A 27,321-nucleotide genomic window follows, 5' to 3' on the forward strand; every position below is an offset into this window, starting at 1 on the left:
TCTGCTGCCTACTTTTTATTGTATTCTGCCTGTTTTTTTACTGTATTTTATTGTTATAAAGTAATCTGCACTGTTCAACTGCCTTAATGGGCCTTTTAAATCACTTTTGTTTCTGCTTCACTTTTTGCAAATCTTTTTTAGCAAGTTTCACTGTGTGAAAGGTATTCATTTGAAATTTTCTCCTTCTGGTAAGCATGTTTGTTCTGTTTTTCTTGCCAAGGAGTGTATTATGTATCTGATTCATTTGCATTTAAAAGCATTCTCTAGAGTCCCTTTGTTCCTTTTTCTGTTTAAACATTTAATTTAGTGTCTCACTGCTGTTTTCCTGCTGGTATAAACATTTCTGTAGTGTTTTCTGGCTAAAACAGTGTAACTAGTAGTTGTCTCACTGCTGTTTTCCTGCTGGGATAAACATTTCTGTAGTGTTTTCTGGCTAAAATAGTGTAGCTAGTAGCAGTTTCCCGCCCCTACTGTAAGTTTGATCTGGGACATTCCTCCCAGTCCAGTCTCATTAGCTCATTCTACTTAATACAGAAAGAACATTTGAGAAGGCCAACCCCCATAGTTTCTTTACCTTGAATTATCCACTGTTCCTCCTGTCTCCCTTCCCATTCAAAAAAAAAGTGCTGCTTTTACAGTATTTGTTTTCTACTCCTAATCTATAACTTCATCTTGCTTTTTCAGCTACTTGTTCTCTAAAGTGTTCAGTTGCATCTTTTCCGCTGCATTTATTACTACTTGTTTTTAGCCTATTTAAATTGTGTTATTCTAAGCCTCTTAGTTTTGGTCTAAGCACTTGGGCTTTAGGTCTACCCCATGGCTTTCTCTGGCCGCTCTCCCTCAGATTCTGACAAATATGATGGACAATTTCCTACGGTTTCTCCTGCCAGCCTGGTTGATATAGGCATCCTGAGACAGTGTAGCAACTGCCTCGTACATGGACAACCATCTGTGTCCACATAGGAACACAATTTGAGAGAGATGCAATTACATTAAGAACCTAGAGTCTGTGCTCTCTCCCTCACAATCCATTGCATCTGACACTGAGAAGGTTATCACCACAATCACCACACCTCAAACACCACCCTCAACTACACAACACCCACCCACATATGTGGAGGTTCTCAACAAAAACATACCGAAACAAAGGAGAACTTAGAAGCAAAAACACATGCGAACTCCACAAACCTCCACACCACATACCATGCATAGTCCATACACCTGTGTCTCGCAACCACAAAGGCCTAACCATAAACCCAACATATTAGTCACAGGAGACTCCGTTGTGAGACACACACATGTGCCTCTCACCAGACTAGATAAGGAAAAAGTCATGGTTAGTTGTCTGTCAGGTGCCAGAATCCGCCATATCACACACACATTCAGGTCTCTCAACAAAAGGTACTGTTATGACTCTGTCATAGTCCATGTTGGGGTGAACGACTTGAGATGTACCTCCCTGGACTATATGAAGAGAGACATGATTGAGCTTGCTGAATGTGTCCCAGGCAGGTATGTCCCTAGCCTTAAGCAGCATACTGCCATCATCCAGAATGATGCCTCAATGCAAACAGAAAATGATTGACTTTAATAATTGGCTTAGTTTCTGGTGTCATTCCAGGGGGATCCAGTACCTGACAGCCTGGGAAGATATGATCGACAGACCACGATGCTGTGCTAGAGACAGTCTGCATCCATCTCATTTGGGCTTCAGGCTTCTGGCAAAGGCCCTTGCCTCCCTCATTGTGCCTTTTTCAGGAAAAGTCCTGAGGTTGATAAAACCAACATAAAAATTTCAACAAAATGCAAATTAAAGGTCATGCTGCTAAACGCTAGGAGTCTAAACATGAAACTGCACTCATTGCAAGCATTCTTAACCCTTGAAGATGCTGACATTTGTGCAGTCACAGAAACCTGGTTTAAAGCTGCGGAGAGCACTGCAACCTTACTTGGTTAGTCATCCTGTCATACATTCAGACCCAGACTGTGGGCATCAAAGCCAAAAGAGGTGGAGTTTCAATATATATTAAAGACATGCACACCTCCAGGCTGATCAAACAGTGTGATGCGCAGCAGACAAAAATAGTGTACAGCTCCAAACCAGGAACAAGCAAGAAGCAAAGAAAGGCGACCATCAACCACAAAGTTAGCGATACTAACAGTAAGGCATCGACCAGGAATAGAATCAATCACAGTTTAATCCAAGGTACATACACATAGACTGAGCGCTTTCTCCAGATCAACTGGCTTCATCAGAGTCAATTTACAAAACACACCCAGCTTTCCTTATATACACCAAGAAGTAAAATAATTGAATAATTGATCAATTGTTTAAAATTGTATATATCAATAGAATTGAATTAATTATAACATACTAAACCCATCATAATGTTGTAAGTTGTTAAAAATTAATAAACTCATTGTTTTCAAATTTTGTTCCTGAATTATACAGAGATTACATAAAAATTAGTTAAATAAATCCTAGGACCATAAACATCAATAATGTTAGTAAATCTTTATATTTCATATTTATAAAAAAAACTACTCTCCTAACCACTTCCAGATAGCTTAATAAAAATAAAAATCATGTATAATGTAATGTGTACAGTGTGTTAAAAAGATATACAAATGAAATTATATTTACTTATGAATTTTTACAAAATTCTTAAATACAAATATAACCCAAACAAGATTACAGTTCCTCTGAATGGTAATATTCATTTGTTAAAATACATCCTAGTACTGAAAGTACTTTTTTCTCAAATAATTAGTGCCCGATGTTTTAATACAGGTTTTAATGAAATACATTCATTTAGCCCAGGAAACTTTGTGGCATTGAGTCTTATCTGCCACTCTGTTTCACGTAGGGCCACACAATTCCCAATATCACCATTACTGTTTGGTTTTATTCTGTCCACTATAAAAAATAAATTTTTTTTAAATGGACGACATTCCTTTGAGTGCATGTAAATAGGGTTGCCACCTTTTCAAATGGCCAAAGTGGGACATTTTTGTGCAAACATCAGATTTTACAGGCCGACACATACCCACGGTGAGTACAAAGGTTAGAACTTAACTTTTTTGCCTAAATAAAAGCTTATTCTTGTAGCATTTTAGTTGCTTATTCTGTTTCTTATAACATTTAGGTATTTTAGATACAGAATAACTGTTTTATGCAACTATTACATAAAATATAGGAAATAATTTTGTCCTAAAATCTCAGGACATTTGCCATTTTTACAATTTTTTGTCAGGACACAACTGCCCAAAGAGGGACTGTCCCTCGCAAAGTGGGACAGGTGGTAACCCTACATGTAAAGAGAGTTGTGTTCATCCTTCCTTTTAATAGAACTGACATGCTCCCTGACTCTCTCTTTAAGACATCTTGTTGTCATGTCCACATAGAATGCCTCGCAGGACATACAAGATGCAACATAAACACAATTTTTTGTGAAACAATTACATATACCCTTGCATGCAATAATACATTTGTAGCCAGCCACACTTAAGTAGGTCCCCACAGAAATATATCTACATGTTTTACATCTGCCACATTTGTTCATATTTGATCTTTTAAAGTCATGGCTAGTCTTTTCCAGTATTTCTTTTAAGTTGTAACCCCTAGCATATGTTATAGCTGGTTTCACACCCAATATTGCTTTGACGTCACTACTCAAAAAATATTCCCACAATTTCCTCAAATTATCACTTAATTCTGATGTTTTTTCATTGTATCTAAATATAAATCTTGATGTTTCATCACACAAGTTTCCATTAGTCCACCTAGGCTTCAACAATTGTGTCATTCCAATTTTATTCTCATTTTTCAAAATGGGCATGTATCTACTCCTTCTCTTCCTAAATATTTCTTTTTTGATTTTCTTCAACATTTCTATGGGGTATCCCCTTTCCAGAAACATACCTATAAGTGTGTATATTTCTGACCTGAAGGTGTCCTCTTCACTAATAAGTCTAGAAAGTCGGACCATTTGGCCTTTGACTAATCCTTTCCTTTGATGTAAAGGGTGACAACTTGAATAATGTAGCATTGAGTTAGCATAACTTGGTTTCCTATATATGGTACTGCCTAGTTTAGTTCCATTTTTCAAAATTTTGATATCCAAATAGTTGGCTGTGTCTTTGTCCCATTTATAGGTAAACTTCAAAAAATTAGATGTTCCATTGAGGTATGAAACAAAGTCAATCACACTTTGTTCATTGCCTTTCCATATTATTAGTAAATCATCCAAAAATCTATTGTAGGAGATTATATTATTAGCAAAACTAGAGCCTAAAACATGTTCTTTTTCCGATGCCAGTAATACTAAATTAGCAAAAACAGGGGCACATCGTGCCCCCATTGCTACACCTGTTAGCTGTTGATATATTTCTCCTTCAAATATGATGTAATTATTTTTTAATATTAATCCCATCAAATCATAACATAACTCAAGCTTTTCCACATCAAAGCTTGGACTAGTCAACAGACTGTCATAGAAAAGTTCAAGACCTTGTTGATGTGGAATTACTGAAAAAAGATTAATGACATCTATTGTCAAAAAACTGAGACAATCATTGTGTGAGTATTCCACTTTTTTAGCCTCTCAAGGCAGTGCCAAGAGTCTTTCAAAATATGGGTTGCATCCACTATTGCTTTCTTACATAATGTGTCCACATAAGCCGCCAAGGGTTCTGTCTTAGACCCTTTAGCTGAAACTATAGGCCGAAATTGTAACTGTTCCGTTCCTTTGTATGTCTTAGGTATCCCAAAAAACCTAGCCATCTGAGGATGTTTTACCACGAGGTATTCATATTCTGCTTCATTAATAACCCCCTGATATAATGCGTCATGTAAATATAAGTCAATTTTGTGGTAGGCCCTATTCATCTCGTTCCTTGTAGCTCTACTATATGTTCTTTCATCATTTAAGATTTTCATCATTTGGCAACTGTAGTCAACATTGCTCATGATCACCATCCCTCCACCCTTGTCAGGTCTCATGAACCTGTATCTATGTAATGAAATTAATTCATTGAGCAAGGCTCTCTCTTCATTAGATAAATTATCTTCTCCATTGGTTCTCTGAGAGCATATTCTCCTAAACTCATACTCCACTAAATGCTCAAAAGAATTGAGTTCCATATTGGGGGGTGGGATGAATGTACTCTTCCGTTTTAATTTCCCTTGTTCATAGTTAATGTCATGTACTGTGTCCCCTACATGCCTTGCATTGAAATATAACTGTAAATTTAACTTTCTCATATAGAGTTTCAATTCTACAATTAATTGTCACATCAATGTTGTAACTAGGTACAAATTTGTTACCCCTACTAAAAAGTTCAAAATACACATCATTAATCACTAAATCCGTGTAGTTGTATATTATGAACCCTTTTTCTTTTAAGATCTCATGTTTCATGTCTGAATGTACCTCCAATATATTATTGACACAGCAATCTCTCTCATTAGTGCTCTCACCATCTATTATTTCATGTAATAAACTCACATTTTCCAATGTTTTGTCATAAAATTCACTATTCTCAGGTATATTAACCTCGTTTGTAACCTTATTTTGACATCCCTTGTTGTTTGCCACAACCTCAATATCAGTTGAGTCACTAATTTGTAACATAATATCATTACCCATATTCAAATCCTGAACAAGTGTACTTTCCCCTAGGTTCATTACCAATTCAGATGGAAATTGCTCAGTTGTTTGCTCACTATTAATACAAACAGTGTGTATTGAATCATCTGAGTGTGCATAGTTACTGCTATCACAAAACAGAGTTTCAGTGTCATAATATAAAGTAAAATCAACAGTTGGTCCATTTTTCAAAATTCTTCCTGTAGGTTCCTCCCCCTCCTCCTGGGACTGGGATAGAATGTCCTGCCGTTCTGCGGTCCCTTGCTCAATAGCCTCTCCGAACGCCGAAGTGGTATTGGTGGATCTAAAAAAACTTCCTCCACCTGCAAGGTGTCCGTCACATCTGGACATGGGTTAACTAAATTAATCTTGTAACCACCTCTAGTTGTAGAATATGTTTTAAAACGCCCCGGAGGATAGGCAACCTTGTTTTTGTAATCAGAACTGTCTCTAATGAGCTTTTTGTTCTTACGTGCAACATTTTTATTCACAAAAACTTCAATATTCTGTATAACCCTATCATATTGTTGTTTATGTTGAAAAAATAGAAGATCATTTGAAATGCTTGCATCAAGTTTAGTAATCTCCTCACGTAAATACTTGATTTTAGTCTCATTATTGCGTAGTATAATGTCAATAAGTTCAATACCTGTTCTTTGAAACAGCTCCTTTAGTTCTCCGCCAGCTTCCGAATCTAGTTCCACACCCATCGGAAGTTTCCACACGCGTAATCCTTTGGGTACCTGTTGCAAATCCCTTGATTTTTTCAGAAACGCACTATCAAGTTGTATGGCTCTATACCTAGTGCACAGTTTTTCGTAGTCAAAAATTTGTTCCCTGAGCATCAGGGCTGGTTTGTACGAATGCCCGGTAGGTCCCCCAATGTTTGCGTCACTCCGGACGTCAATCTCCGGAGCCTCCAACCATGAAACTAGGTCCCGTCGCTGATTAGGATGGTTTGAACAAGCATTGCAGTTATTGTCGAGGGTTTGTATTCCCTCTTTAGGTCTCACACTACCCAAGACACCACTATAAGTTTTAGTTGGATTAGTCCTCTGCCCTGGTGTGATGTCCTCAGGTGAGTGCATTGTATATAGCTCGGCTTGGGAATCAGTAATACTGTTGGTGGGTGTGTTATTGGTCTCACGTTTTTCTTCTCTGTAAGCTTGGACCAGCTTACCCATCATGATATTAAGGTCTCTCAAAATCACCTCCATTGCCCGGTCTCACCTCGTCAGGTTCGCCAACAACAGGGTCGAAATAACTAAGGCAAAAATAGTGTACAGCTCCAAACCAGGAACAAGCAAGAAGCAAAGAAAGGCGACCATCAACCACAAAGTTAGCGATACTAACAATAAGGCATCGACCAGGAATAGAATCAATCACAGTTTAATCCAAGGTACATACACATAGACTGAGCGCTTTCTCCAGATCAACTGGCTTCATCAGAGTCAATTTACAAAACACACCCAGCTTTCCTTATATACACCAAGAAGTAAAATAATTGAATAATTGATCAATTGTTTAAAATTGTATATATCAATAGAATTGAATTAATTATAACATACTAAACCCATCATAATGTTGTAAGTTGTTAAAAATTAATAAACTCATTGTTTTTCAAATTTTGTTCCTGAATTATACAGAGATTACATAAAAATTAGTTAAATATTATTGATGTTTATGGTCCTAGGATTTATTTAACTAATTTTTATGTAATCTCTGTATAATTCAGGAACAAAATTTGAAAAACAATGAGTTTATTAATTTTTAACAACTTACAACATTATGATGGGTTTAGTATGTTATAATTAATTCAATTCTATTGATATATACAATTTTAAACAATTGATCAATTATTCAATTATTTTACTTCTTGGTGTATATAAGGAAAGCTGGGTGTGTTTTGTAAATTGACTCTGATGAAGCCAGTTGATCTGGAGAAAGCGCTCAGTCTATGTGTATGTACCTTGGATTAAACTGTGATTGATTCTATTCCTGGTCGATGCCTTATTGTTAGTATCGCTAACTTTGTGGTTGATGGTCGCCTTTCTTTGCTTCTTGCTTGTTCCTGGTTTGGAGCTGTACACTATTTTTGCCTTAGTTATTTCGACCCTGTTGTTGGCGAACCTGACGAGGTGAGACCGGGCAATGGAGGTGATTTTGAGAGACCTTAATATCATGATGGGTAAGCTGGTCCAAGCTTACAGAGAAGAAAAACGTGAGACCAATAACACACCCACCAACAGTATTACTGATTCCCAAGCCGAGCTGTATATACAATGCACTCGCCTGAGGACATCACACCAGGGCAGAGGACTAATCCAACTAAAACTTATAGTGGTGTCTTGGGTAGTGTGAGACCTAAAGAGGGAATACAAACCCTCGACAATAACTGCAATGCTTGTTCAAACCATCCTAATCAGCGACGGGACCTAGTTTCATGGTTGGAGGCTCCGGAGATTGACGTCCGGAGTGACGCAAACATTGGGGGACCTACCGGCATTCGTACAAACCAGCCCTGATGTTCAGGGAACAAATTTTTGACTACGAAAAACTGTGCACTAGGTATAGAGCCATACAACTTGATAGTGCGTTTCTGAAAAAATCAAGGGATTTGCAACAGGTACCCAAAGGATTACGCGTGTGGAAACTTCCGATGGGTGTGGAACTAGATTCGGAAGCTGGCGGAGAACTAAAGGAGCTGTTTCAAAGAACAGGTATTGAACTTATTGACATTATACTACGCAATAATGAGACTAAAATCAAGTATTTACGTGAGGAGATTACTAAACTTGATGCAAGCATTTCAAATGATCTTCTATTTTTTCAACATAAACAACAATATGATAGGGTTATACAGAATATTGAAGTTTTTGTGAATAAAAATGTTGCACGTAAGCACAAAAAGCTCATTAGAGACAGTTCTGATTACAAAAACAAGGTTGCCTATCCTCCGGGGCGTTTTAAAACATATTCTACAACTAGAGGTGGTTACAAGATTAATTTAGTTAACCCATGTCCAGATGTGACGGACACCTTGCAGGTAGAGGAAGTTTTTTTAGATCCACCAATACCACTTCGGCGTTCGGAGAGGCTATTGAGCAAGGGACCGCAGAACGGCAGGACATTCTATCCCAGTCCCAGGAGGAGGGGGAGGAACCTACAGGAAGAATTTTAAAAAATGGACTAACTGTTGATTTTACTTTATATTATGACATTGAAACTCTGTTTTGTGATAGCAGTAACTATGCACACTCAGATGATTCAATACACACTGTTTGTATTAATAGTGAGCAAACAACTGAGCAATTTCCATCTGAATTGGTAATGAACCTAGGGGAAAGTACACTTGTTCAGGATTTGAATATGGGTAATGATATTATGTTACAAATTAGTGACTCAACTGATATTGAGGTTGTGGCAAACAACAAGGGATGTCAAAATAAGGTTACAAACGAGGTTAATATACCTGAGAATAGTGAATTTTATGACAAAACATTGGAAAATGTGAGTTTATTACATGAAATAATAGATGGTGAGAGCACTAATGAGAGAGATTGCTGTGTCAATATATTGGAGGTACATTCAGACATGAAACATGAGATCTTAAAAGAAAAAGGGTTCATAATATACAACTACACGGATTTAGTGATTAATGATGTGTATTTTGAACTTTTTAGTAGGGGTAACAAATTTGTACCTAGTTACAACATTGATGTGACACAATTAATTGTAGAATTGAAACTCTATATGAGAGAGTTAAATTTACAGTTATACTTCAATGCAAGGCATGTAGGGGACACAGTACATGACATTAACTATGAACAAGGGAAATTAAAACGGAAGAGTACATTCATCCCACCCCCCAATATGGAACTCAATTCTTTTGAGCACTTAGTGGAGTATGAGTTTAGGAGAATATGCTCTCAGAGAACTAATGGAGAGGATAATTTATCTAATGAAGAGAGAGACTTGCTCAATGAATTAATTACATCACATAGATACAGGTTCATGAGACCTGACAAGGGTGGAGGGATGGTGATCATGAGCAATGTTGACTACAGTTGCCAAATGATGGAAATCTTAAATGATGAAAAAACATATAGTAGAGCCACAAGGAACGAGGTGAATAGGGCCTACCACAAAATTGACTTATATTTACATGACGCATTATACCAGGGGGTCATTAATGAAGCAGAATATGAATACCTCGTGGTAAAACATCCTCAGATGGCTAGGTTTTTTGGGATACCTAAGACACACAAAGGAACGGAACAGTTACAATTTCGACCTATAGTTTCAGCTAAAGGGTCTAAGACAGAACCTTTGGCGGCCTATGTGGACACATTATGTAGGAAAGCAATAGTGGATGCAACCCATATTTTAAAAGACTCTTGGCACTGTCTTGAGAGGCTAAAAAAAGTGGAATACTCACATAATGATTGTCTCAGTTTTTTGACAATAGATGTCATTAATCTTTTTTCAGTAATTCCACACCAACAAGGTCTTGAACTTTTCTACGACAGTCTGTTGACTAGTCCGAGCTTTGATGTAGAAAAGCTTGAGTTATGTTATGACTTGATGGGATTAATATTAAAAAATAATTACATCATATTTGAAGGAGAAATATATCAACAGCTAACAGGTGTAGCAATGGGGGCACGATGTGCCCCTGTTTTTGCTAATTTAGTATTACTGGCATGGGAAAAAGAACATATTTTAGGCTCTAGTTTTGCTAGTAATATAATCTCCTACAATAGATTTTTGGATGATTTACTAATAATATGGAAAGGTGATGAACAAAGTGTGATTGACTTTGTTTCATACCTCAATGGAACATCTAATTTTTTGAAGTTTACCTATAAATGGGACAAAGACACAGCCAACTATTTGGATATCAAAATTTTGAAAAATGGAACTGAACTAGGCAGTACCATATATAGGAAACCAAGTTATGCTAACTCAATGCTACATTATTCAAGTTGTCACCCTTTACATCAAAGGAAAGGATTAGTCAAAGGCCAAATGGTCCGACTTTCTAGACTTATTAGTGAAGAGGACACCTTCAGGTTAGAAATATACACACTTATAGGTATGTTTCTGGAAAGGGGATACCCCATAGAAATGTTGAAGAAAATCAAAAAAGAAATATTTAGGAAGAGAAGGAGTAGATACATGCCCATTTTGAAAAATGAGAATAAAATTGGAATGACACAATTGTTGAAGCCTAGGTGGACTAATGGAAACTTGTGTGATGAAACATCAAGATTTATATTTAGATACAATGAAAAAATATCAGAATTAAGTGATAATTTGAGGAAATTGTGGGAATATTTTTTGAGTAGTGACGTCAAAGCAATATTGGGTGTGAAACCAGCTATAACATATGCTAGGGGTTACAACTTAAAAGAAATACTGGAAAAGACTACTAGCCATGACTTTAAAAGATCAAATATGAACAAATGTGGCAGATGTAAAACATGTAGATATATTTCTGTGGGGACCTACTTAAGTGTGGCTGGCTACAAACGTACTATTGCATGCCCGGGTATATGTAATTGTTTCACAAAAAATTGTGTTTATGTTGCATCTTGTATGTCCTGCGAGGCATTCTATGTGGGCATGACAACAAGATGTCTTAAAGAGAGAGTCAGGGAGCATGTCAGTTCTATTAAAAGGAAGGATGAACACAACTCTCTTTACATGCACTCAAAGGAATGTCGTCCATTTAAAAAATTTTTATTTTTTATAGTGGACAGAATAAAACCAAACAGTAATGGTGATATTGGGAATTGTGTGGCCCTACGTGAAACAGAGTGGCAGATAAGACTCAATGCCACAAAGTTTCCTGGGCTAAATGAATGTATTTCATTAAAACCTGTATTAAAACATCGGGCACTAATTATTTGAGAAAAAAGTACTTTCAGTACTAGGATGTATTTTAACAAATGAATATTACCATTCAGAGGAACTGTAATCTTGTTTGGGTTATATTTGTATTTAAGAATTTTGTAAAAATTCATAAGTAAATATAATTTCATTTGTATATCTTTTTAACACACTGTACACATTACATTATACATGATTTTTATTTTTATTAAGCTATCTGGAAGTGGTTAGGAGAGTAGTTTTTTTTATAAATATGAAATATAAAGATTTACTAACATTATTGATGTTTATGGTCCTAGGATTTATTTAACTAATTTTTATGTAATCTCTGTATAATTCAGGAACAAAATTTGAAAAACAATGAGTTTATTAATTTTTAACAACTTACAACATTATGATGGGTTTAGTATGTTATAATTAATTCAATTCTATTGATATATACAATTTTAAACAATTGATCAATTATTCAATTATTTTACTTCTTGGTGTATATAAGGAAAGCTGGGTGTGTTTTGTAAATTGACTCTGATGAAGCCAGTTGATCTGGAGAAAGCGCTCAGTCTATGTGTATGTACCTTGGATTAAACTGTGATTGATTCTATTCCTGGTCGATGCCTTATTGTTAGTATCGCTAACTTTGTGGTTGATGGTCGCCTTTCTTTGCTTGATGCGCAGCAGACACTCCAGGTGCAGTTAACCATTGACAAGACCCCTATTCAAATCACAGCTAGCTACAGGCCCCCAAATTTGACTCAGGATGCCCACTCTACCTATCTGAACTTCTTTGAATCTATCAAGATTCAACCCTTTACCCTGCCCTGGGTGACTTTAACTACCCTACCATAGATTGGAAAAACTACTAATGCCAGAATGCAAATGCCCAGAGATTCCTTGATTTTAGCAATGCAAATGCCTTGTTTTAGCTAGTTGATACCCCCACAAGAGGTGATAATATCTTGGACTTGGTATTAACCAAAATGAGTAACCACTGCAACATCCCTATTGCATCATCCTCCCTGGTAAGGTCTGACCATAAAGCAACCACTTTCGAAGTCATCATCACACCTGACTCCCATCTAGATAGGGTCAAACAAAAAACTTCTCCAAACCTGATTACAACCTCCTGAGGGATGGCATAAACAGCTTCACAGCCCCCTTCTCCCTCTGTTGGAACTGGCACCAATGTCCAAATCTGTACCAAAGTACTATACGAGCACTTGTATAGATGCATGGAATCAGGAATACCTGACAGGATGAAATCATTCTCCGCAAGGAAGAGTAAACCTGTCTGGTGGATATCTGCAATAAATAAACTGTATAACAAAAGGAAAATATTGCTGTCCAGGACCAAGAAGGAGCAGGTACCCAATTTGAAGCGATCTCTCCTTAGCCTGAACAAGCAAATAAGAGCACTAGTGAAATCCTCTAAAGCCAACTTTGAGTCCAAATTGGTCACGTCTACTAGAGATGATCATAAGGCCGCCTTCACATATGTCCGCAATCTCAAAGGAAGCACCCGGATCTGTTCAGAACAGGTGGTCAAGGACACCACATACTCAAATGCCGTAGATATAGCCAACCTACTGACTGAGCCATTAGTAAATCAGGACATCCCCAGTACTTTCCCCCCTCCCCTTATGTCTGGGGGACAGGTCATCACTGCCCTCTCAAAGGCAAAAAGTACAGCCTCCATGGGACCCTATAACATCCCAGGCTGCATCCTACATGAACTCAAGCATGAACTTGCAGCACCATTAAGCACCCTATTCAACCAAAGCCTGAGTACCGACTTTGTCCCAGCCGAGTGGAGGATCGCCACTGTCGTCTCTTTGCTCAAAGATGGAGCATCCCCTGATCCCGGAAATTATAGACCCATCAGCCTAACTAGCCTGATCTGCAAGGCCATGGAACGGATTATCATGGACATCATTAACGGGGACATTGGCAACCTCCAAACACTCGACACCACACAGTTTGGCTTTGTCAAGGGGAGATCAAGTCTGTTTCATCTGGTTGAGTTCTTTGAGACAGTCATCAAAGCCATGGACGAAGGGAAGACAGTGCACACTGCCTAGCTTGACCTGGCCAAGGCCTTCCACACTATTCCCCACTCAGGCAGAGTTGACACACACACTCAACTAGGTATCAATCCATATCTTACCAGATGGGTAGCAAACTGGCTCACTACTAGAACCCACCTAATCAAAATAGGGGAAGCCACCTCGAGCATTAAACCCATAATGAGTGGTGTACCCCAGGGATCGGTCTTGGGGCCTCTGTTATTCGGGATATACTTCTCTGAAGTGCAAGCAAAAAACAGTGTGCTATGGCTGACCAAGTTTGCAGATGACTGCAAGCTGAGCGTGGTCATCAGTTCCTCAAGTGATATGGACATCCTCCAAGAGGGTCTCACCCAAACAAATGACTGGTGCCAAAAACATGGCCTTGAACTGAATGCAAAAAAATGCATCATCATCCCCTTTGGGAAGAGTGATGTCCCCACATATTATGACATTAATAACGTCCTAAGCATGCAGTCAGTCATGAGGGATTTGGTAACCCAGGTTGATAGCAACCTGACTTTTGTCCACCATGTTGCTTCCATTGTACGGAAAGCTTTCTGTATGGCGTACCTCATAAGTAAGGGTATCTCATCCAGGGACAGGGAGGTCATAACATTCCTGTATTCTTCCCTTATAAGGCCAATTATTGAGTACAAATGCCCCTTTGGCATGTACCTCGGAAAACAAATGCAGCAACTAAAGAGACCACAAAGGTTCCTCAACAGAAGAATCCAGAGCCTAAAACATCTACCCTACACAGATAGGCTTAAAAGCTCTGTCTCTCTTCTCAGATTCATACAAACTTCTCAGAGGTGACTCTGGCATACAAAGCAATCTCAGACCCTGCTTTGATGGGACTACTGCATATCCGCAAGTCAAACTCCACTTGAGTAATCCGTATGCTCAACCTGGTCTGTGACATCTATAGGACTTAGTGGGACAGATTTATGTCCCAGAGACTCCCTCATAGACACGCTCTCCACATCAAGCGGAGCACCTGATTGTCCCTTTTCAAGTGCAAACTGGATGGGGAACAGAAAATGCACCCCTGGGATTCCACCTGTGTCCCTGCTGACAGGGGCTTTGGGTGCTGACATCTCTAAACATGGGCTAAACTCTTGGTAAGGCTTTTAAGGGCCTCAGGGCCAATAGCTTAGTAACTTCCTATGATCCTATGTAAATTCTGTCTAGCCTAGCCCAGTTTTTGTATCTTGGGAAATATGCAACTTCACTCTGAACTCGTAGTACTGAATTCACATCTTCCATGCCAAGTATTTTGATAAATTTATTTTAAAATCTACCCTCCCTTGTATTTTCCCTTCTGTGTCCTCCAGACACATCTTCACTATTTCAAATCAAATTCTAGTCACTACCTATTAGTAATCTTCCTTACTGAAAGCTGATTATTTCTCCCAGAATTTTCTTAAGCTCCATTATAGTGATTTTTGTTGGAATATATATGCATGCCAGTGTAATCCTCCTCCCTTGCCAGTAGTGCCTTACCATTATCTTTTCTTTTATTTATTATTGTCTTTTCTTTATTCTTTTATTCTCTTGTATTAATATTGGATCTCCTCTTTCAACTAATATAGTACTCCTCTCTTCCTTTGCCCCAAGTATTCTGCCAAATAACCATCCTGAAAACCTTTCTTTAACAAATTCACATGCTCAGGTCTTTCCAAGTGTCTCTCCTGTAGCATAGCTATTTGCATTCTACATTTAATATAGTTCACTACAATTTATTTTTTGTCTTTAGCTGTTGAGATCGTTAACATTTAAAGACATTATAGAAAGCATCATATTCTTGAGAGATTATTCCTGCCTTTTGTGTACAACAGCTTTTTTGTTAATTGTCTAGTTTCAGCTTTTGTGTTGCATGCAGGTACTGCTTGGCAGGTTAATCTTTTATACATTTTCTTCTCATCTCCATTTGAGCCTGTCACATCTTACAGAATATTTTGTTTTATTGAAAACCTTCAAACAAAAATGCATGTTCATACTCAGTGCCCCCAAAACCTATTAATTAATAATAGCACAAAAACTGTGCATATATTCAAATATTGAAGTTTTGCCCTCCTAATAGGAACACATGTTCTAAACTGACAGCCACACACACAGACTCAAGCTAACCTAAAAAAAAATTATCCATTATTAAGTGCTGTCTGGTTTTGTCTGATCTTTATAGTTCGGTCAGCTGGGAAAACACTTGAATGCTTTTGAAAACATTTTCTCTAAGCCATTTCTCTATCAGAATATCTGCTAGAGACATGAGAACCAGACACAAAACTGTTTACTTGCAAAAAAGCCTTATAATAATCAATAGTCTTTTTTTCGTCTACTTGCTTTCTCCTAAAACATGTTACTAGATTAAGCTAATGGCCTTATCCCAGTCATCCCCCCTTTCAATAATGAGAAAAAGCACAATATTTTTTGTCATGCCGTTTTAACCAGATTTTTTTCATTGCAGTGCCTACAATTCCTTAAAATTAAAAAAGGAGAAAGGAGAAAAACAAAAAGGAAAAAAAAACAGGAGCATCCATTTACATTAGTATCTCCATTACATTTAAACAAATAACCACGGAAATTTTACTTTATAGCATGCAAAGGACATCATGCTCTGTTTAAACAGTACTATTAAAAAAATGTTTTACTTAATTAACGTTCTCCCTCCTTTTCCCCTCTCCTGTGTATTTTTCTGAACATTAATGGCATGAAGGAGGGCATATGCTTGATTCCCCTACAAGTTTAAGAAAGTCCAAAAAGTCCATTATTTCCAAATGTTCTTGTTCTGTCATGTTTCACAAATATAATTATTGCTTTGTAATCCCATATTTGTCAATTGCAAGTTACTGACTTTATTCTGTAATTGTTAATGCCATGAAGCAGGGCATATGCTTTAGAGTTCCCTACAAGTTTAACAATGTCTAAGAAAATCCAATAATTCAAGATTTTCTTGTTCTGTTCCTGTTCATTTCCTTCTCCCAAGCCATTTATCCTCTTCATTTCCTATGTACTCTCAATTATTCTAGTCAACTCTTATGTTTTTCCCCCCCTCAAATTTTTCTGTTGAAACACTGGTAAAGGTTTCACAGGCACAATCTTTCTGTGGTCTTTTTTACCAGAAGAACAAGAAGCAGAATCTCCTGTTTCACTGCTTTTTGTTTGACAGATTTTTGTATTTCTTTCTTAGCATGTACTTCATCAAAAAATTGTGTTCCTCCTGGGGAAAATATTTTAAAGATAGCTGTGTACAGCAGTTTGAATCTCATGCTTGCTTCTTGATATTCCCTGAATAATGGGATAAATTTACTCCTCTTCTGCGTTGTGTACTATGAATAGCCATTCTTCACAAACACACTGCTGTCTCCCACTTTTAGTATTTTGTCTTTCTGCCGGTTTTGTCAGAATCCACACCTCCTGCTGGTACTATTAAAGGTCTAGGCTGTTTTTTCATAGCCTTGTTTGTAGCATAAACATGATTTGCCCTTTCAATTAACAATTTCTGTTGTGGATTACCAGTCCAGTTGCTTATTTGTGCTTTCATAAAATTAATACAGTCTGTTTGTCTCTAGTACAGCAGAAAATCTCTGGTTTTCCTTCTGTGCTCTCTTCTCTAATTATATTATTTTTTGAAACACCTCTTCTTGTGCAGTCTCATACTCAGCCAGCCTTTTTATCATGTCGACCTCTGAGTTTTGCAGTTTTATCACCTTGTATCTGTTTAAAGCTTCTTCCATTTTTTCAGCCTTTTTATTATTTGAGTTTATATACCCCATTGGTGCTTCATTTATTTTAGTCAGGTCTGTGTGTAGTTGCCTTCTACTTTCCTCTAGGTTACTGGACGTCATGTCTGGAGCTTGCACTGCTTTTTGCTGAACAGCTACAGTACTTTTCCCAGTCTGTGTTTTTTTTTGTCTCCTTTTGTAGCTGATTCTCCCTTCAGGTCTTCTGTATTTCTTTTTTCTTGGCATCCAGGCAGTACACTAGTAGTCAGTTACTGAAATTTACCCAGAAACCTAGGTCCACTGGCTTTCTCCACTAAGTTTCTGTTTTCTCACTGGGAGAGCTAGAATTAAGTTGTTACTCAATATGCAGCCATCTTAGAAGTCCCCAACAAGAGAGCTCAGTATTGCTTATTTCTGGGTTTGAAGGAAGGTGCTTGGCATGAAAATTAAGTGGTAGTTTAGGTAAAGTGCACTCATGTATGGTTTTGCCTTACAACATGACATGCATCTGTTCATGTGCACCAGTGTCCTCAAACTTGAGATGTACAGAAAAAATAAATCTGACTTGTGATTGATAGAGTAAGTGCCTATCAAGAAGGGTTCTGTCAGATCAGCTGATATAATAGCAACATATCTATTGTTTTTCATTAAGTTCATACAAAAGTGCACAAGATGCTGAACATAGAAGTTGTATCTTAGTCGTTTTTATGGCTGTAAGATGGAGATTTCCATTGTGCATTACTTAGTTCTGGTTCTTCATTGATTTTCATGGAATTTTAAATGCAGTGTTTGGCTTTTGTCTGACTACTGGTTAGTGACTCTTTTTTTTTTTTTTTTTTTTTTCTATAGCAGCAAAATGGGCAGAAGTACCCTATGAAAGGAATCAACACTCAAAATAGTTGTCACAACCCATTGGTTGTTGGGGGAATGAAACAGCCTGTTAACAACAGAGGGCCCCACCAGTACAATCGAAACAGCTGGAAGAGAAGAAAACATGTGAAGGACTACATACCTGTAAATCTCAGCAGATAATGCTAGATCAAGTCCTTTTCAAATGTAGCTAAAGCTACTTAAGTGGATGCTTAGAGACAGACCAGCACTCATCACATCATTATGTCGGTATTGGATGAATATCTGGCTGACTTTTGCATGTTTACTGTGTGATGGGCAGTTTTACAGAAGAACTTTATTAAATTTTGGAAAGACTTTTCTTTAATTTCAATGCCATCATGTATGGTACTGATTTTGTACTAAAATGGCTTGCAAATCAGAATGAGAGTTGAAGGACAGCACTGGAAATGATAGGCAATTTTATGCAAAAGTGTGCTAACAGTTATGTCATTGCGACAGATGTTCATATGGCACTGGAACAGTGATGCTTTCCTGTACTGATTATTAGACATAGGCCAGACCTTTTTTACTCTGTGTTGTGTATATTTTTGAAACATAAGTTGTATCATTTGTGCAATACCTGTTTTTTTATTTAATTTTGTATTATGTCACTCATGTTATATTTAAGGGGAAGGAGGGAATTATTAGAAGTTTACATATCCTTTCCCAGGTTACATTACCTGAGTTTAGTTTTCAAAGGTTAGGTGCTACAGTCAAATAAGTCTATAGTGAATGCTGTGCAAAATTTTGGTTTCCAAAACATAAGAGGCTCCTTAGTTCATTATCAGTCACTAACTTAATGCCACTTTGTAGTTTGTGATGGAGGAGTTTTGATCCACCATATTAATGTACTTGTTTGGTCTTGCCTTTGTAGTTTTCTTAAGTCGATGGCTCTTTATCTTTATTGTCTTTTTAACAGAAAATGGAAATGCTGAAAGCACCAGAAATGCTAAAAATCTTAAGATTAGTGACTGAACTTTGGAGCCTGTAGCACAGCACTGGCTAATGTAACCTGCTTTTGGTTGGGTCTTAACAGCATTTGTTTTTAAGTTACCCGACATATGGAATGAGGAGAAAGGAGTTAATTTGATTCTATTATGGAATCTGTATAACAGTATGCATTTGTTCTATTAAGAGCATCAAAAGTACTTCAGCAGCTGTATGCATAATATTTTACAGAAGTGCATAGATGATGATCTGCTTTGCAGGCACTTACAAGTTGCAGGTGCATACAGGTATACTATGCAACTATTTCCTGCCATTCTTTCTTTTTTTTCTTCAGGATGTAGAACAGTGCAACCTATTAAGCCCAGAGTTTTAAATTGTTCCATATTTGTCCATGTGTTGGGTAAAATAAGTCTAGTGTTGCATGTTTGATTTTAAAGCAAACACTGTTGATTACTGAGTAAAAGGCTTTGAGCCTTATAAAACACTACCAGTTGTTTAAAACCTCACTAATGGAGAATGTTGCACATTCTCAACCATGAAATAGTGAAGGCATGACTTGTTCTTGGATTTTTGCAAAATGTATTTAAACAGTTTTGACTAGAGTCCTTGAAGCTTAAAAAGCCTTCTCTGTTGTACAGTGACATATGCAATTTTATTTTCATGTTTCATTCACTTTTTTGTCGTAGCATATAACAATAAATGCTACTGCCAAAATAGCTGAATGTCTGCAAATGTTTAAGTATAATTAAATGCAGGAGTAGTCCAAAAACAGATTGTGTGAATGCATCTATCAGTGCAGTGCTTCCTTGATATGTTTCATCAAATGCAATTTCCTTGAGCAAAATTTGAGTAATGAGGCATTTGTTGAAAGCACAGCATTGGAGTTTTTGTCACCAAATGAGTCTGTTCAGTTCTGTACAAGGAAATAGCACTCAGTAAAATGTGGGGCAGTTACACCATATGTATATTAAAAAAAAAAAAAAAAGTAAATGTGCTAATTACAGTATTGCTGAGAAGACATGCAAGTTAGTTTACAAATGAGCTGACATGCAGCAGTCTTACCACTTGACTGTTGTCAGGGACCTGTTGTAACTTAAAGTGATGCAGTCATTACATTTCAGTGAAATATAAATGGGATCTCCTAGTTTTTTTTTTTTTTGTTTTGTTTGTTTTTTAACCTCAGACTGTACTGCATGGGGCAAGATGCCTTTATCCTTTTTTGCTTTCGGCTGCTTTGGTTACCTAATTAATGTCAGTTTTACTGCTCGTACAATTCCATAACAAAAGATACTGTGTTTAAAGGGTGTGACGTAAAGCACAATTGACTATTAAAACTGTAACCCATAGCGCTCATTTGCATTATATTTACCGTTTTAGTTTTAGCTTTGCCATTGCAGATTTTATTAATAAACTGGTGAACTTTTACATACTACACTTAACTGTGTAGGTAATGTGTAGAGGAACTCCAGCATAATTGTGTAAAATATTGTATAGCAATTTTTTCCATGAAACAGGAGAGTGGTGGATGTTAAGAGACTGCATTGGTTATGCAGAGACTTTATTTTGCTTTTGTTCATTTGTATGCACAATGTTAGACTTTTGTTTGCAGTACCTGCAAACCTTTTTTTTTTTCCAGAACTGTTTTAGCTAGCAATTTGCAAGCTTGCTGTGGATCAGGAGGTTAGAAGATGGAACCAAGCTTTCCCCTTAAAACTGCTCCAAGGCAGATGTTAGTTGGTTTCCTTTGCCAAGTTCATACCTTAGATCATCAAGCTGCAACTTTTTAACTAGATACTAGCTTTAGGGAAACTGTGATCTGCTGTTCCTTATGTAAAGGGATCATATTTTTTAATAAACTTCCCAAATTAAGTCCCTATTTCTTACTTATGGTAAGTAGAAGGTGTTCTTAACAGAGAGTCATGTTTCACTTGAGGTGCTCCAGTGCTGTATTTCTTTTATATTTCTTGGCTGTGTGTTCACAGCTTGCATGCCTGTTGTCATCTCTTGTCAACAATTTAAACAAAAAAGGTCTGTATGATCAGCCTTAATCCATTTTGAGAAATAGGTTTAAATATTATGAGTAGAAAAAAATTTCCTCATCATTCCCACTGGAAACAAAGATGAACCTGTTTTTTTTTTTTTTTTTTTTTTTACATCTAAATCATTGCCTGTTTTACTGCTGTCCAGCACTTTTTGAGCAGTGGTTGCCATAGTGTGAAACAGGTCAGTGTTAAGGCTTAATGTGCAACACGCACATTTTTATAACATTTGGCCACGTTTTTATAACATTTTAGCATTCATGCAGCATTCAGCCCTATGTTTATGCAGTCTTTGCTTGGTGAACTTCCTAAACTAATGCTTCCATCTTTTATAGTGAGGTAACTTGTTGATGGTCCTTTTATATCTTGTTTTCTGTAGTGGATTGTTTCAGAAGAAAGTATTTTAGGTTGAAATGTTAATTTTGCAGCTACATTTTGTTACAGAGCATTTGTATGAGGCATCTGTTTGGATTGGGCTTCGTCCAGTCTTTACAACTGGTTTACATTTCAAAGGTACAGCTGGTAGAGGAACTTAAAGAAGGGTTTTGCAGATTGCACCATGGCAACAAAACCTGATTACAAAACTCTTGATGGCTGTCCTCCATTAGTTGACTTGTCAGTCTTTCAACAGGCTGCATTTTAAAAGGAACATTTCCCGCCTACATTTTTCTACATTTTTTCTTCTGATCTTTGAGTTTGTAGTACCAAACAGGATTTTACGTTTCTCCATGACTACTTTTAATTCTTTATGGTTCATTTTATTTTTAGTTTTATTCCAAATGTACTCAAAAAGTTAACAGTTGAAAATAATTTTTCAACAGACTTTTCATAGAGATTCTTTTTCTGAGAACATTAAATTTGTTAAGTCCTAGAGGACTGATACTTCAACTACAGTGGGATTTGCTAGATTCTTCCAGAAGGCCACCCTAACAAATCTTTTTGGCTTGGGTTCCAAGCAGGATACCACAGTCTCTACAGTGTGTATGCCAGACACAAGATCCATGTGCAGCAGATGTTGAAAGTCTTTATTACATACATTTTACAAAAAAAATAAAAAAATTGAAAAATCAGGAAAGAATCTCATAAATTAGTCTTTTTCTTTGAAGCTGATCTCATCTTGTACTCCAGCAGTACTCCTTGGTTTTCTGCTTTTCTGTGTCAGGATACAAGATCCCCCTAGTTTCAAAGGCTATCAGCAAGACTTGTTTCTTTCACTTTGTGTCATCCTTGCTAGTCTAAATATTTCAAGTCTGAATCCTCTTCCCTTCCTGGTATCTGACCCCCAAAATGATTAATTTGTTGGTAATTTAAATGTACGCTTTTACAACAAGCAGTTTCAAGTAACGTTGAAGCCATAATGCATGTGTAAGACACTGCCTTAAGCAAAATCAGCCTGTTTTTCAAAACTAGTCTCCATGGAACTATCTTCTTGCACTGATATTGGCAAAAATTAGTAACTTGTATGTTGCATCCACTGTTGTCGATTTCTGTCTGGGTAATCCTGAGCAAATTAGAAGCACTGTATCAGTTAATAGAGAAATACGGACGCCTCCTTTCTTGCAGATTCCTTGGAATTGGGACATTTTAATTTTAATCACCATGTTCTTGGCATTAAACAACTGATGTTCATGGATGTCATGTAGCATACGAGGTTCTTCTTAGACTAGTCCTTGGGATTTCAGGACTCCAGTGAATAGGAATAGTTTAAGATCAGGCACCTGCATTGCTCTTAGTTAACTTTTTTTAGCTAAATAACTTCACACTGCAACAGATTTGTCCAGAATGAAATTAGCCTTTCCATTTCTCATGAAGCCCAGCAAAAATGTATAAAATGTTTGAGAAGCTTTCCATACTTTATAGTTCACCTAGAGACTGAGTCTTTGGCAGTTTAAGCTGCCCAAAAATGATACAAGTAGCACTGATTCCTGATCTTCCAGGGAAGTTATGAGCCTGGGAAGACTCTCTTTATTTTCACTTTCTGCTATGGACATTGGGTTTTCTTTGTGCTGCCAGCCCATGATTGATGTAATTTACCTGGCACTAGGGAAGCTTCAACATCTGACCTTGTTTCAGAAGTGGTAGAAAAGTTACTGGGGTAAAGAATAAAATATGATACTATGGCAGTAAATTCATGTGGGAATCTGAATCATGATGAACAGAAGTTCTCGTGTATGCCATCATAAGACAGCAGAACTTGGCCCAGGCTTGCAGAGTTTCTAAAGACCTCTAGATAAATTTCCCTTCAGGAGATAATGATTTTAAGCAATCACGGCAGTTCTGTAGTGTGAAGGAAAGGCAGTATCCCCAAATTAGTGGATACAAGATGGACATAACATTATTTAGGTTCTTGAGCTGCAATCTTGCCAAAAGGGACCCAATGGACACAGGTCATCTTTATCAAAGGATGGCTTCAGGAGTAATCCTGCATGTTAATTATCCTCATTCATTGCCCTGATTTCTTGGAGGTTTGCCTCCCGATCAGCTTTGTGTTTGAAGTAATTAACAGGATGTTTTGACAACTTTCATTCTTGGATACCATTAAGAATTATGGGTTATTGCTATAGTTTGTAGGAGCTACTCCACTGACATGCTCATAACATTTTATTTTGTCTGCCTAGAGTTTACCCAGAACTAATTAGCAGCTGTCCATGTCGAAATACATGCTTCAAGCAGTTCTTTATTCAGAGCATCCCTGACAGTTGCTAGAAAAAAGATTGTTCTAGATGTACATAAACTTGCTCTACCTTGATCCAACTGATGAAACCACTTCAGTTGGATAAGCTCTTCTACCTTTTCCAAATTATTTGCCATACCTTTTTGTTCATTGCACAAGGAAGTATTAATGAGGTATTTTAATGGGCATTCTATCAGGACCCATTTTTGGCTTGTTTAAGAACATCTGTATCTTAAGGCTCGCACTATTTGATTATATGTTTGATACAAACTGTGAACTGAACCTTGTCTTTCTCAGCAGAGTAGTCTTAAGAGCATTCTTAGTCCTAGGTTCTACATGATTCCAAGTTTTTTTCTGCCTGTTTACTTTTACATGGCATTCACTTGTTTGGAGTATTCTGTCATAGGTACATGCTGCAGGAACTTTCTTCAAAGCAAAGTATGTAGCACAATTCCTTTTAATTAGAAGTGCAGATCTTTGGTGAGGGGGTTGGTGTAGTTAAACCACATGCCACTAACTACCTTCCCTCTAGTCTCATCAAGTTGCTGACACTTTCCTGGCTACATTTCCTGAGATTTGACTTTTTTTTCAATTTTACTGCAAAACAAGATAGCATAGTTATCTTGTCAGGAAGGAGCTTACTCCTTTTGACCAAAAAAAGGACTGAAGGGTGAGTGTAGGTTTTACTCCTTTTTGTAGTGAAGATTGTAAACATAGTCTGATGCATGACTCTGTACAAACACCAGATTTTAGGAGCTGTGCCTGTGATTTGTCAGTGTAACCTGCTTGCAAGAACATCTGTCATGAAGTTCTAATGTTGCAGAATGTTCTTGCACAAATGAATTTCTATTATGTTGCATTTTCACCATGGTAAAATTGGACTGCCTGCCTACTGTTTTTTTGTTAAACAGGTAACATAAATATTATGTTAAGTGATTTCATGGACAAACTAATGCTACAGTCTGAAATCTGATGTATTTTTATGTAGAACTTTCTATATTTTGATTATTTTTAATAAAGTTTTCAATGCGTCAGTTTGTAATGTTTATCTTTTAATATATTTTGATTAAACACACACTCGTCTAGAGAGGCACATAACAATTGTTTAGTTTGTATTAGAAGTCCCTGGGAGACAGTAATAGTCTGTTGCCAGTTTTAAGTATATTTTGCTTCTAAAGTAATTTATTGGTTGTGGTTAAGGGAACTTGCGTATCTTTTCTAGTGAGTAGGCAAGGTCCACTAAGCAGAAGGAACTGCAGATTTACTCTGGAGTATTTGAACCTTATTTCATTCTTGTGGGTATAAAGTAATCTTATGGCTGCTGTGAAAATCAAATTCCAGCTTGATAGATGTTACTTACTCAATTGATTTATTCTCTCAGACTGTGCTTCCAACACAGTGTATTTACCATGCACACAATTTTTTTCTGACAGATTAGCTAACATAAACAATCATGTTTCCCATCCATCAAGAGAAAATATGAATGCATAGTATAAGGTGTATTTTTATATGTTGGCTACCTATTGGATTAGCTGCTTGTTTTAGTTATGCCAAGCACTTTGTTTTATTTGCTCTGTTTTCAGCTGTATTTTGTAGAATGATGGCCAACAGTATTAAGTCAACCACCAGGGAACTTTTTTCTTTTTATTTGAACTTCCTCATATACCAAAAAAAAAAAGATTGGGGAGGCAAAAGCTTGGAATTAAGAATCCCATTTTGGGCTTAAAATATAGTTGTGCATTACCCCAGTTTAACTGGAGTAATTGTGCATGCTTTGCTCTTTTTTTAATATTTTACCTAAAATATCACCTTCATAAGTTTGAGAAGCCTACAATTTGTACAAGGTCAGAGCTAATACTTATACATTTTATAGTTTGTAATTTGGATAATGCAAATGAGAATTTATAAAATTTTCCATCATAAAAGTACATTCAACCAATGTATATATTTTAGCATTAACTAATGTATCGATAAAATATGTATTTCTGAATAATGTTTGATTTGCAAAACTTATAAAGTCATCTAATCTTGGTATACGAGATAATTTCCATGCTGCTGTGTAGTACTTATGTGCTGCCAAAAGGAGTATATTTAACTGCCTGGTTATGTAATCAAGGATTTAAACCTTAGATAAGCTAAGCTGTTCTGGTTTAAAGAAATTCTGTCCGTAGAATGTAGCAGATCACTTGAACAATACCAGCATTTTTATCTGGTCTTGGAAGCTTTTTCATGTACATTCAAGGGATAAGACAATTCCCAAGCAAAATATCTGCAAAAGGGTATACAGGATGCATTATAAGGGGGTTTTAAGTGTTGTGACTTTGTCCTTTTCTGTTAAACCCTCTTCCTAGTGATCAGATATTAACTTTCAGTAACTTGCAGGAAGATCTAGCCTCCTGATATGAATTATCAAAAGTAATTATTGCATTTAAACTCCTCCTTATTTTTATCATAAGGGAAATATTATTGGATTGCATATTGAAACTGTGAGGTATTGTTTGCCACAGAAACCTGGCTAAAACATGAAATAAAAGGTGAAAAAATTCTTCTACCAGGTTATGATATATTAAGATTAGACCAAACCCATAAAAAGGAAGGAGGTGTGGCAATCATCTACAAAAAAAAAATGTCTAATCTCTCATTGCATCACCTTAACCCTCCCCCCATTTCACAATGCTGAAAATCATATATCCTCTTAAATTATCACCCACAAATGTGTCTGAATAACTGGAATTTTCATACCCATAAAAAATACTGACATCATTGAAAAATTTCTGGGTCTTGTCTAACATTTCAAGGACTATAATATTAGCCATTTTAAACATTGCTTGGCAAACTGTAAACACAGAAAGCGCTACAATTGCCATAAATATGTTTAGTTAATTCATTACCATTCCCACTTGGCACAACTACCAGCAGAAATTCTGCTATAGACTGGTTTCTCTCCAACACCCCAACTAAAATAATCTGTTCCCTTTCCAACACCCTAAATGATCACATGCTCATTTTTCAGATCAGAAACCAGCTCAAGCACCACTGCAACAATGCCCATAATCTCTCTTCCTTCAGTAAGGATTTTTCATATCAAACCTTGTGTCTTTGATTTAGAGGGTACTACAGATACTTTCACTTGATGAAGCTGTGGCACTGTTCAGCTCAACTTTTCTTAATGTATTAAATAAACACTAATCAGAATAAAAGGATTAAATCAAGCCCTGCCCCGTTTTTCAAAATCCAACTAAGCTTATGATAGAAGAGAGAAGGTATGGAAATTAAACAAAACTGCTTCTACCCATCAGCAATATGTCCATCAGCAATATAAACACCTTAGAAACATTTTAAAAAATCTATTTTACAGGACTACAGACCCCATATCAAAAAAGCAGACATTTTTCAAATGGTTACATCCCTTATTAAGCCCTCAGCTTCTACTAATACCAT

The 27,321-nt window shown here is 36.8% G+C and overlaps 1 protein-coding gene across 1 annotated transcript in view; it reads left to right on the plus strand.

Moving 5' to 3' along the window:
- The window catches only part of TENT4A (terminal nucleotidyltransferase 4A), a 1,710,012-nt gene extending 1,685,098 nt beyond the window's left edge, over positions 1 to 24,914 (plus strand). Inside the window, exon 15 of the mRNA XM_044065408.1 lies at positions 18,178 to 24,914. Coding sequence (XP_043921343.1) covers positions 18,178 to 18,360 — 183 coding nt within the window. The 3' untranslated portion in view covers positions 18,361 to 24,914. The remainder of the gene's footprint in view (positions 1 to 18,177) is intronic.
- The last annotated feature ends 2,407 nt before the right edge of the window (positions 24,915 to 27,321 follow it).

The sequence above is a fragment of the Protopterus annectens genome, chromosome 3.part0, assembly GCF_019279795.1.
Source record: "Protopterus annectens isolate FY-2018-M chromosome 3.part0, PAN1.0, whole genome shotgun sequence".
Classification (NCBI taxonomy): domain Eukaryota; kingdom Metazoa; phylum Chordata; order Ceratodontiformes; family Protopteridae; genus Protopterus; species Protopterus annectens.